Source organism: Argiope bruennichi, chromosome 2, assembly GCF_947563725.1.
Source record: "Argiope bruennichi chromosome 2, qqArgBrue1.1, whole genome shotgun sequence".
NCBI lineage: Eukaryota > Metazoa > Arthropoda > Arachnida > Araneae > Araneidae > Argiope > Argiope bruennichi.
The window spans coordinates 42,108,972-42,122,486 of NC_079152.1; the positions used below are offsets into that span (position 1 = coordinate 42,108,972).

General features: G+C 29.7%; 1 protein-coding gene across 1 annotated transcript; it reads right to left on the minus strand.

Annotated features, from left to right (window-relative positions):
• Positions 1 to 1,723: 1,723 nt before the first annotated feature.
• Positions 1,724 to 10,539, minus strand: LOC129989507 (uncharacterized). The gene is made up of 2 exons (XM_056098080.1): positions 10,353 to 10,539; positions 1,724 to 3,804 (listed from the first exon to the last, which is right to left on the minus strand). The coding sequence occupies exons 1-2, from the start codon at positions 10,444 to 10,446 to the stop codon at positions 3,128 to 3,130; spliced, it is 771 nt and encodes a 256-aa protein (XP_055954055.1). The 5' UTR covers positions 10,447 to 10,539; the 3' UTR covers positions 1,724 to 3,127.
• Positions 10,540 to 13,515: the final 2,976 nt, after the last annotated feature.

The window sequence follows — 13,515 nt, forward strand, 5'->3', positions numbered from 1 at the left end:
ACCTGGTTTTCCTGTATGAATATTATTCATATACTTGTTCTCTACTTTCTCTCTAAGTTTGTACTATGAATTTAGAATCACCCTGTATAGATATTTAAAAGACTTAAATAAATAATTAATAAATAAAAAAAATTTAGTAAATTATTTTAATAAATAATTTTTATAAGGAAAACATTACACATCATTTTCAATGCTATAACTATACAATAAAACTCAAAATAGGTAATTATTTTCTCATCCAATGTGTTCAAGGTTTTTAAAGCATTAAGAGTTTTTCACAATTAAATATTAAAAAGCCGTGGAGTAAATACAGGGCAGTAAAAGATGATTCACTTATGATGAATTATAAAATATGAACCTATTTATCGAATGAAAACTGTTCAGAAATACAAACCAAAATTTACAATCTTTGGTTTTGACTCGAACAAAACTAAATAAATTCAAATTATACAGGATATTTTGATATCATATTTATAAGAAATTCTAGAAAACTGAGAACATATTGGTTTATCTATTTATTCAAATTAAAAATGCACAGATTAACCACCGTTCACTGTATTATTAAATTCAAACAAATTATACAGCTGCCTGTAAACTATATTTGAAAAGGGCTTAAAAATGAATAAAGAAATTGATTTAAATATCAAGCAAATCTTTAGAAACTTCCTACATTTTTCTATTCTTTCACTTTTGATAAAGGCTTTTAGAAACATTTTAACTCATTTATTGCAAAATTCTTGAATTATGCATACTGTTATCATACTTTCCTCAGAAGTTCAGAAACTATGCGTATTAGAAGACCTGTAGAAGGCCTATAGCTACCAAATTTGATGGATAATCAGTTTTAAACAGTAGGTTCTCATTTAAAAATTAACCTTTCACATTTTTCATTAGATGTCAGGCGAAATTTTTATTTGTTCTTCAATAATTTCAAATCATACACAAACCACTTTACACTTCTCTAAAATTGAAATTATTACATTTTTTTATTGATACTTACTATATTTTAATACAATTTTTTGTATGATTATTATTAAACATTTAACTAAATTTTGAAAAGATATTTTTTATTATAATTTACTGCAATATTCTTTTATTAGTTTATTTAATGGATTCAGACTCAGGTCCCTTATGAAGGTATTAAATACATTTCTTTCTGTACAAGCTATATAAGTAAGAATGATAATGTATATGAATGAGAATGCTGTATAAATCAGAATGAATCATGATTAAATAAAAGTCGTGTAACTATGCACATAAGTAAGAACGAAAATATTGTATAAAATAAGAATGAATCCTTGTTAAATAAAAGTCATGCAGCTGCATAATTATATAAGTAAGAATGATAATGTATATAAATAAGATTGCTGTATAAATAAGAATGAATCTTGGTTAAGTAAAAGTCATGTATCTATGCATATAAGTAAGAATGATAATGTATATGAATGATAATGCTGTATAAATATGAATGATTTGTGATTAAATAAAAGTCATGTAACTATGCACATAAGTAAGAATGATAATGTGTATGAATGAGGATGCTGTATAAAATAAGAATGAATCCTGATTAAATAAAAGTCATGTATCTTTACATATAAGTAAGGATAAAAATGTATGCGAACGAGAATGCTGTATAAATAAGAATGAATCACGATTAAATAAAAGTTGTGTAGCTATGCATATAAGTAAGAAAGATAATGTATATGAATGAAAATTCTGTAAAAATAAGAATAAGTCTTTATTAAATGAAAGTCATGTAGCTATGCAAATAAATTTGTTTTATATTTCTCCAACAATTAAGGCGAATTAATTAACTTTGCACACATATTATTTAAGACAGGAAAATGGATGCCATCAACTTTCAGGAATGAAAAAGTTAATTAAATAATAAATTAATTTAAAATTAAACGAATTCTTGGCGTTTTTCTGCAGCAACTTAGATGCAAATTATTTCACAAGCAATGTTTTTATACCATCTTAGAATTCAAACTATTATATTTTACATATTACCAATTTTAGTACTGTATTATTTTTACTTCAATTCCCATTAATTTTTCAAAATTTAATTAATAATTAAATAGATTTGAATTATTTTGAAATAAGAAAGTTTATAGAAAGTTATTATCTCCGCTACCATGAAAAGGTAATAGTTTTTGTTATTCTACTTTTTTTATTTTGTTGTTTTATTTTTTAATTACTTTTGGCCACAATTTTATAGATTTTTCTGATGAATAGTGAATTCCAAAGTTCATGTATTAAAAACAAAATTGCAGACTATACGTGTATGTTCTATTATAGAATATTTTATAAAAAAAACTAATATAACTCGCACAAGATTGCATTGACATGATGATTATCAAAAGAAACAAACCATAATAACATAAATTAAAGCCATAAGAAATAAACGAAAACGATATAAAAATTTCCAATTAATAAAAAATAAGCTGCATAAGATTAATCCTTCACTGGGACTTGACCATCACATTCGGTAGGAAAGCTGGTTATAAATATAGCAAACTTACAGTTATATCTGCAACAATTTTCTTCATGAAGAACTTACCATTCTTACCATACACCAGTATGCCCGTATTTTTAAAACATATTTTATAGAATAATATTCAGAGCATGAATCAAGACCTGGACGATGCTCCAAATCTTCATCAATCGGTGTCACTCTGAACAGAAGAACAAAAACAAATTGTTAGAAGAACACATTTTTAAATTTCTCAAATATACTTCGGTTTTATACAAAATCTTGGAACTTCCAGTATAATTTTCACTTTTTACTTGATTGTACCAATAAAGAATAAGTGAATTGTTTCTGCTCATTACATTTAGTCCAGTAATTTATGTTCAAGAACATCAATAAATTATAGTCAAACTATTGAGTTCTGGATACCTGAGTCCTCTAACCCTTTGTTCTTCTAATATATATGCTGTTGAAGATTATATTAGCTATGTATGGTCAATATTTCTCAATTTGATTTATAAAAATTCAAAGGAATATTTTCCCTGTCACAACTGACCTAATTGAGAGAAACGTTGATATTCACGAGCAGATAAATATCTTATGAACTTCCGTTCAGGAAGCGTCAGGTTGAAACATTAAATGAAAAAGGACGTTGAATCATTTAAAGAATTGATTTTCTTTGCCATATTCCGGAGGAGGTGTTTCATTGCCTTTTTTGACAACAGGAAATGCTGGCTTTGTTGGATTGATGAGATCACTCAGTGTGACCGTCGAATAATCAGGTGGTTTCTCTGTGAAGACATCACCAGCTTCTCTTACACCCTGGGAAGAACTTGCAGAGGCTGAATTAGCGACGGATATGTCCACCCTAATACTGTAAACTCTGCTTTGATTGGACCCAAGTTCATTAAATAAGTCTGCTCTAGTTTGTGCACCAGAACTTGCGTCAGGAGTCCCATCCCTTTCTCTAGGAGGTCGATGCACTGCAGTGAATCCACCTGACGGCGTTGAAGAATGTGAATTAGATTCAGTGGCGCAACATTTTTTCGCTATAAGTCTTTTTACGAGAAGAAAGAGGAAGAAAATCACAAGTCCTGGTATCACAATGGGGATGATTACCTGCAACATAAAGGAACCAAAATCTGCAAACGAGCTGGTGTCTTTGTGATCTGTTGGGTCCGGTGTGGGGATAGTATAGTCGTCCCATATGTATCGTCTTTTGGTAGTGAAGCGGAAATAATCATCATGGAGGATGCGTGAATCTCCACTATTGATGTCTTCGTTTTCAATTCCATCAAAGATGCCCCCATCTACATCATCTTCCAGTCTTTGAGCTAGAAAGAACAGAAAAAAGGAAGTAGCATTAATTCCATTTCTGCAATCACACACCAACTTAAAATTAGAGACAAAATGCCATAAATTTATTTTAGCCTTTCATGCATGTATTTCGATAACTCTATTGTTTAAAAGCTTTGTTCTGTCAGAAAAAATAATTATTTGAGAATCATCAACTCAAGGAGTTGTAGAGCCATCATAGCTATAGCGGGGAAGGGGGAATTAAGGCTCAGTCCTAATGACCCTCACCATCATTATGCATTCTTTTCCATAAGAAGTGTGTTCCAGCATAGAAGTGGAGGTACCCTGGCCCTACTTTCCTAATGTATCCTTTCGGGAAATGAGAACCAACTGCTATATACTGAAATATACTCATCCCCATATCTAAAGGATCCTCTGGTGGGACTTGCAAAAAAAATAATCAGAAAAAAAAAAGAATTATAATAGAAGAAAAATAAACAACTTATTTGTGTTTTCTTGTTGTTAAAGATGGTAAACTTTAAATTTTCAATGTTCTGTGAAATTTGTTGAGGCTGAAAATGAGAGGAACGGCGTTCTTCATTCCATCTCCACATTAATTTTTTTTATTTAAAAAAAGAGGGACTGAAATCATTGTTGACTGGTATTACCTTGCCTTCCCACCGAAGTTTTAAATAGCATTATGTTACATGCTAGTGATACTTGAACTGATCAAGTAAGTTAGGAGCACAAAAATCCTTTTAATATTTTTGCGATACAATTCAATATCCATAATATCGTGCGATATATGAAGAACTTTCTCCTCTTGTTAATTTCTCTCATACGAAGTATGCAAAGAGAAGGTATAATAAAATAGATAAAAAAATTCGAACCTAAGGCTTGAACGAATCTACGAAAAATAAATTTTTAGAATTCTGCCTGCCATCTTCTGTGAATGCGATAGTTTAAAATTGCATTGGCTTAGAATAATGAAAAGATATGCGTGTAATAATGATAATTAACTATATTGATTTCTCACGTATGCACTCAAATAAATTAATAAATAATTATAAATTAATAAATAATTACTAAGCACAAGCCATGAGATATATATATATATATATATTGCTACCCTACATAGCACAGAAACCGTTCTTATTACTTAGTGTCGAAAGGGAAAAAATCAGATGTAAGCATACCATTATACGAATAACACAGCTACATTGAGTTCAAGTCTTCGCTTGGCTAATTAAGAGAGTTGCAAAATATTATTAGAAATCTCCTGTAGAGGGTTTATCGTGTCACTAAAAAGTGCATTCAGACATAGGAAAGAAGATATGAAAGGAAAATCAAGAAATTGGCTTCAGGCAGAAAGTTTAATTGAGGACAAAAATAAGCTTAATCATAGCCAAATGATTATTCGTTACGACTTGCCAACGGAAAGTGATGTTCATATCTTCTGATGCAATTATCTTACATAAACAATCTTTGTATTATTTTAAGATGAAAAAAAGTATATTTTTAATTATATCAATTTCATTTCCATATATTCTCCCCTTAAGGTGTACGTACACATTAGAAGATTTTTTTAATATATATTTTAACTTTAAAAATCCAGTTTTTTCACAGTAGGTCATAAATATATGTTTAAACTCATTTCAGTGAGAAAAACCATATTACACTAATTATTAATTAATTAATTAATATTTAATGAGCTAATTAGCTTATTTCTTGAAACATGATATCTTGCATTCTAATTTGTACAGACACACAATTCTAATTGGAAATGATGCCTAATATTATTCTTCATGTTGTCTGCCTCAATCAAGTTATAAAAATATATAGTTTTTTTTACAATTTTTTCATCAACGATGAATAGAAAAAGCGAGATTTTTCTGTAATTTTAACTTTTAAATAGCTATTAAAAATTTATTTCTATATATATATCTTTGATCGAGGCACAAAACACCCGCTATATCATACAGATTATTTTGATATATAAATAATTGTATTTGGTTCATTTCTTGTTGAGTTATGATTGTTTGAATGAAGCAACATAGTGGAAAAATATCATTCTTCATAAAATGAGTTTTAAAAAAACCGTAACTAGAGATTTTAATGAAAGCACCTCAAGGAAAATAATTATAACTCGAGAAATATTTCGAATATTGACAACATCTTGGTATCGTTTGAAAGCTAAAGGATTGGAGAACATTATTAAGCAATAAAAAAAAAAATTCGATATTTTGAACAATTTTCGAAGTTTCAAGTGTGTACATACACTTTAATTTTAATAATATTTCCAATCGAATTATAATATAATAGGTTTCCTATTGTATTACAGGCATTTCCTATATGTAATAAGGTTTCAAAATCTCTTCTGGATTCAATCGCGTGCTTTTACCAATTGTTAACTCCGTAGTGAGATTCTCACTTCCACTTTTATATCATAATATATATATATATATATATTTGATTTGACTGAATTATGTTTTTCCATGCTATATAACAAGGCAAAATCTTTTTTAAGAAAATATATTCCAAATACAACATTTAACAGCATCAAAGGATAATAGCCAGGGCGAACAAACTGGTCTCCAAAGGCGGCTAGCATTTATGAAAGAGTATATTAGCGTGCGATACTTGAAAATTAAACGATGGAAGGTGATTAATTCATAAATACCAGAAAACTAAATGATTATTTTTGACATCTTTTTTTACCCGATAAATTGAAAATAAATTTGCAGCCGAAATAGAAATGCAATCTCATGTATGCAAATACAGTCTCATATATGCAAGTTCATACATCATATTTTGCATATTTATTTTATTGCATTTCTAGTCGTCGCGATAGAAGAAAAATATGAAGTTTGATCTTATCATTTTATACTTCTGAATGAAAAAATAAAAATAATTAGTTTTACCAATAACCTTTACCAAAAATTAGTTTTACCTTTAAAATATAAAATTCATAAAATTTCAATACCGTTGTTTTTTTTTAAACATATAAATGCAATTTATGCTTTACGAAAGAATAGAAATGACAGCATAATGTTTGCTTGTAACTTGAAAAAAAAAGATCGTTGAATTATAGATTGTTGTAATTTAATAGAAGTTGAAATTTTATTTTTTGAATTCAAAGCTGAGGAGAAAATGCACAGCAGAAATGTGTTTTAGAAAATATAGCACAATACACTTAAAAAATTATTGGTCAAATTAGGTTAAATTTAATAAGTTCGAGCTAAAAGACTGGCATGGTAAAACTGGCGATATGCGATTAAAACTAGCATTTATTTGGACACCATATTCCAAATTTTTGTAACTTATGAAAAAACGCGACAAACAGAGAAAAGTCATCTTTTGAATAATAAATATCGATCCGATGGCATAGAGCACTTCGCACACCGAATTTAAAAGTATCGGCTGATTCTATTTTATTTCTAAAACTTTTTAGGCTTAAAAATGTTGAAAATAGCGCTAACGCATCTTGTCTCTAGAATTATTGTACTCAAGGTGTCTTTTCTTACTAAATCAAACACGTTCTACAATTTCCTAACTGACCCCCCCCCCGTATCTTATACAGTTTTCCAAACAGGAATTCTAATTTCGTAGCTTGCCGGTAGGTGAGGTAGTATAACCGATCTCACCGAACAGAGAGGATGAACAACTTATTTAAGAAGATATCTTGCACATATAAAAAAACCCAATTCTATAGCATTACAACGCTTTTATATTTTTAAAAAAGAAATTCGAATGTGTTTAGATTTTTTTCAAACTTTTAGATCCATTATGGAATTTTTTTTGGATACTTATTTACCGTGGAGAAATTAATTGCATCTATGTGTGACGCGCATCAAAGTCATATGAGTGAATATGCACGCGCAAAATAAAGCCGTGAAAATTATCTTTTGTTATCTGTGGGAAGATACATCTTTATCCTGCCATCATTGTGAGCTATTGTTTTGTTCGATAAGCTATCTCGATATTTATTGACATATCCAGTTTTACTTTTAAAATAAATATTAAAAGAATCGGCTAAAATTGCAATTTTTATAAGTTAATCTCTAAACAACAGGATGCCTCAAAAATGGGTATGAGAAGCTTTTGGCGAGGTGATTGGTTCTCGCCTCCCTGATGGGTACAAAAACGGTGTGGTAAGGGGTCAGGGCAGCCAGAGGATGCCTCAAAAACGGGTATGAGAAGTTTTTGGCATGGTGATTGGTTCTTGCCTCCCTGATGGGTACAGAAATGGTGTGAGGAGGGCTGTCCTGTACCGATGACAGGTCATGCCTCCAACGGCAGGAGTCACCGTTGTTGGCTCTTAGAACTCAAATATAATTTCTTCTAAAGCTGTTATGACAGTTTTGTCATTCAGTTTTAAATCCGAATGCCTTAGGACGTGGTAGAGCAGACTTTTATGGTTATTTATAAACAGTTTTAATCTCTTCGTTCTTAAAGAGATAGGAAAGGTAATTGTTCATTATTTATCCTTTTTTTAGAAATCCCATTTAATCCTCATCTAAAAAATGTTTAAATTTTTAAAAATGTTAAAGTTAATAACCTAAAAAATGTTTAAATTCTAAAAATTGGGTCAAATCCTGAGCAAAGAAAGCGACGCAATACAATTCACTTGATCAAATAAATAAAAAATAAGAAATTTTGAGAAATAATTTGATAATAACTATAATTAAAAATAATTTCCATAAACAAACAAGTAAATTTAATAAAGAAATAGTACGGCAGTTTGAACGTATTGCACACAGTACAATATTTGAACAATAAATCTTCAAAATAAATGAAACAAATTACATTTGGAATATTATGACTTTTTAAAAACTGAGAATTTTTGCGCTGTTTTTTAAATATTATTTTGAAATAAATCGCCCAGAAATATTTGAAGAGCGTTTACAGAAATTTCCATAACGGCCACTATTTCACCATCCATTATTTCAAGAACGTAAAAAAAAAAAAAAAAAAAATTAAAACGTTTTAGATTCGAGTTCGAAAAAGCCCAAATAAATTCGAGCGATAGACAGTATTTTAAAATGATATTGTTAAGAAATTGAAGTGTTCAGTGAAAAAAATTCGAATTACTACCGAATTCGGAATAAAAACATTAAAATAAGATATGGCGTTGAACTGGTGTAACCAAATCAGGAAAACTAACAGCTTTGTACAATTTTGGAACTTGACTTTGGGCAAGTCAAAAGAAATTCAGATTACAGACAATATTTTAAGGAGGTGTGATTAAGAGAAGAAATTTCAGATGAATTCGAATTCAAAACATTCAAAGAAGTCTTGTTCCACTGTATAAAAAATTATGTTTTATATATAAAATTAGTCTTATCTTTCTGAATCAGAAACCAAATATGAATAATCACAAAATTTCATTATAATTAAAAAACAATTAACTTCAAAGATTTCATAATCAATAACTTCTTTAAAAATATTTATATTACTCACTTGCCGCCTTTAGCGACCTGTTAAAATTTTAATTAAAGATTTTATGTAATTTGCTCTTAAAGGCTTCTTCAACGAACTATTTTTTAAACTCCCAGTTATAATAGAAAATGTAATAAATACTATTTGAGAAGTATCATTTGTACTATGTCATTTTTTAACTTTTTGCCTCTGTGAATTACATTGGTATTTTGACTTCGAGACCGAAATTATTAAATTTCAACTAATATTATAGATTTTTAGCTAAAATTAAACATGCCTTAGTAAAAATATCAGGGTACAGCGTAAACGATCGAAGTTTTATGTTTACTACAGAATATATTTCATAATTTATAAATTATTTCAAAAGATTACACGATAAAATTTTCTTTGAATCAACAAAAAATATATTGTACTGCAATAAAAAAATAATTTTTTAATTATAAGAGTGATAACATTTATTTATAGTAAATTTAGTTGCATTGCAGGAAAAGGCAAAAGTGCTTAAAAAGGAAACAATTTTAAAAATTTTTTCGTCAGTCCCTGCTCCCGAAATTAAGTTTTAATTGTATATAAAATATAATTCTAAGAGTTGTATTAAAGTTATTAATTGGACAGAAATGTATTTAATAGTTGAAAAATAGACCGTATTTTCACTTCATCGCCATCAATGATGGAAGAATAATCTAGGATGGAAAAAAAAAAATCTGGTGCAAAAACAAAATGATTGAGTTTTATTATAACAATGAAATATATTGTTTAAAATAAACTTAAAAATATGCTTAAAAGTTAATGAAAAATTAACAAAAAAAATTTAGAGCTTCTAAATTACCATCAATAATTTTTTTTCTAATTTAAAAACAATGTAAATACATTTTTGCTTTGTAATAATTTGATTATTGTAGCAGAAAAATTTCAAAATTCATCTTAATTTTTAATTAATTAAAATTCTGCCCCCCCCCCCAATGAGGTGCATACTATAATTCTCTAAAATATTTATATACCACATTCTTCAATTTTAGATTTAAAGGTCTATTCTATCGAGGGTTAACACACAGTTATACTCATTTATTATTTTTAGTGATGCATAAAAAGGTTAATATCTCAGATTTTTAGAATTTATTAAAAGACGAAGCAGAAATAGTCTTACCTGTTTCAGTTGCTGCTGAAAATACGAAATCGAAACTCAGACAACTTAGAAGAACGCAATTCGTAATCTTTCGAGAATTTACAGAACAAAACATTGTGGAGTCTATTAAATAAACATAAACTTGTACCCTACAACGTACATAAATAACGTTGTATTTTAACGTAGCTTTTTTTCTTTTTCGTTTTCATCGATTGCTGATAACACATCGAGGTTTTTTATCATTTTTTTTTCCCTCTTTATCTAAACTGCTTACGTCAACCGCATGTGTCCTTGCCATGTATAGATGAATATGTTGACATCACAAAAAATTCAAACGATAATGTGTCTGATTTGATTGGATTTTATAAATTTATCTTAGCTGTGCGACTCAAATTGATTTTTATTGTACAAAGAATGTCATAAATGGTAATAATTTTGTATCATGATTTCAAAGCATTTGCCAATAGCTATAAACATTTAAAATTGTATCCAAAGATTGCAATAATCAGGCAATTTAGATTTTGCTTGCTTAAATAAAGCTGTATCAGCAGAGCATATTTGGAAGTAAGGGTACAAAAGAGAAAATAATATTCCACGTTCTCCTCCCCCCCCCATCCAACTTTCAAAACTTTTACATTTCACATTCACATATCATTTTTACATATTACCCCATAGATTTCATATTCACATATATTCAATATACAGGGTGATTCAAAAGTTATCGTTCAAATTTCGTGAGGAGAATACGTCAGGAAACCGATTTCACATAAGAAAGTATGCCCGTAAACGTCATCTGCATGGACAAAATGGAAAAGTGAAGTGAACACAAGGAAACAGTACAGTTAAGTGGTAACGAATATGACTTTTATTCCAACAAGATAAAGTACAAGTTCTCAGTAGGTTCTCAAAATTGCGATCATTTATGCGAACACAGGATTCAAAGCGCTGTTGTATTGACCGCCGAACATTTTCAAAAACGCCTGGCATATCGCGAACAATACCAGTGGCGGCTACTATTCGTTCAACAAGGCCCATTTCACCGTTGATGGGGGTCTCGTACACATGGTCTTTCATGGCCCAACACAAAAAGAAATCCATGGAGGATAAATCAAGTGATTTGGGTGGCCAAGCGATCGGTTCATCTCTGCCGATCCATTGAGCTCCGAATGTTCAGTTCAGGTAATCATGCTCCAGGTATCTGTAAGTTGATACCACATATCTCGGCGGATATACCACAGACATTGACCATGATATGCCAGGCGTTTTTGAAAATGTTCGGTGGTTGATGCAATGGGGCTGTGAATCCCGTGTTCATGAAAATAGTCGAAATTTTGAACACTTACTGGTAACGAATGAACTTTAAATAGTTGGAGTAAAGGTCACATTCGCTACTACTTAATTTTACTGTTTCCTTGTGTTCACTTCAGTTGTCTCTTTTGTCCATGCAGATGAAGTTTGCGGACATACTTTCCTGTGTGAAATCGATTTTCTGAGATATTCCCTACCACCTCATGGAATTTGAATGATAAGTTTTGAATCACCCTGCATAGAGTTTTGTGTTTCACAGTATATCTAACAAAACTGAATATGAATTTTGGCAGCTTCATTTTCAACCGATTTTATCCAAATTTTTATACAAACAACAATTTTGATTCCAAAATTGCATATTATATTTTATTTTTCTCTGCTATTGCGTTGTTAAGTTATTGCGTTCTTATGCATATGAATAAACAAATAAAACACATGGCCACCTTAGGAGAAGAATTTGATTCACAATTAATTACACATGAATACTTCTGAGGATGAAATTATATACACATTTCATCAATATAGCTCTATGTATTTTTAACTTATTTTTATTTCAATGCACACGAATTGACTGACTGACAGACAGATTGGATTTCGTCCAAATTTTGGTGTTATAAATCTATAAAATAGATGATGGGCCATACATTAAACAATGGGGGTCCAAACGGTGCATTAAATTTTGATTTATATAATTCTGTGTTTTGCAAGTAGCTCTGAACATACGTCACATCCTCGGTATTATCTCATGTATGTCACTCATGTGACCCGGGGAAATCTCATATAACAGTTATTACGAATGTAATTAGATCTTCATGCTGGTGAGGAAAATGCAAATTTAAACACTGCGTATTGTTTACTTTCGTATCAGAAATGCGCAAGATTTATATTTTGGATTAGAAATCCAACGTTTTCCTACTTCTTATCTGTTTCACTTACAGCACTGTTTCTATTCTCTAGATCAGGGGTGGGCAAAGTCGATCGCGAACGACCGGTGGACCACCAAGGCATTTTGTTTTGACCACCTTTACTAAGAGACGCATACTAAAAAAATCATACTTTTGGAGAGTTTATATTATCTTTATCTTTTGAGGAAAATGAAGCCTTTTCCCTTCAAAATGACTTTGTTTTAAAAGCACGTAGTTTAGAATCTAAGAATAACTTTTGGACTCAAATGGAGGAAGTAAAGTATCCTCATTTAAAAAATGTTGCATATCATTTAACATCGTTCTTTGGCTCTAACTATCTGTGAGAATCTGCATTTTCAATGATGAATAAAATTAAGACAACATATCATTCCCGTCCCACAGACGACCACTTAGATTGCAATGAAAGATTGGCGGACAGTATGTAAGTCTTCTACTAACTATAACTACAAGAACTTACTTCAGATGAAAATTATTTATTTTTTAATGTATTTTGAATTATTTGATATTAAATGCATTGTTTGATATTATTGTATTTGTGACTATTATTATAATGTTTGTAGTTAAGTAAGTAAGTACATATTCGTATTATTAAGTTATAATAAATATTGTAGACTTACGCCACTGGGTGGACTGCAACACCTTAAAAAAATTAGAAGTAGCTCATACCCTGGAAAAGTCTGACCATCCCTGCTCTAGGTGTCGAGTGGAATTCCTCGTATTTTTTTCCAACTCCACCTTTTTTTTTCTATAGTTCATGCATTTGTTTCATGTTTTTTTCATCTATTTTTGTATTTTATATGAGCAAATTTTTTATTTTTATTCAGTTCAGATGTTTCATTCACCTGTAATATTTTATTTATTTATTTATTCATATAGAGGAGAATTATCCAATCAGATGTTATTGTATTATCATTTTTCTAATTTACAATAATAGAGATTTAATCTTAATA

Bases quoted from the DNA above. Each gene is read 5' to 3' on its own strand.
- LOC129989507 (XM_056098080.1), bottom strand. From the start codon at position 10,446: ATGTTTTGTTCTGTAAATTCTCGAAAGATTACGAATTGCGTTCTTCTA. The intron at 3,805-10,352 runs GTAAGACTATTT...TGTTCTTTCTAG, and splicing joins TTCAGCAGCAACTGAAACAG to CTCAAAGACTGGAAGATGAT.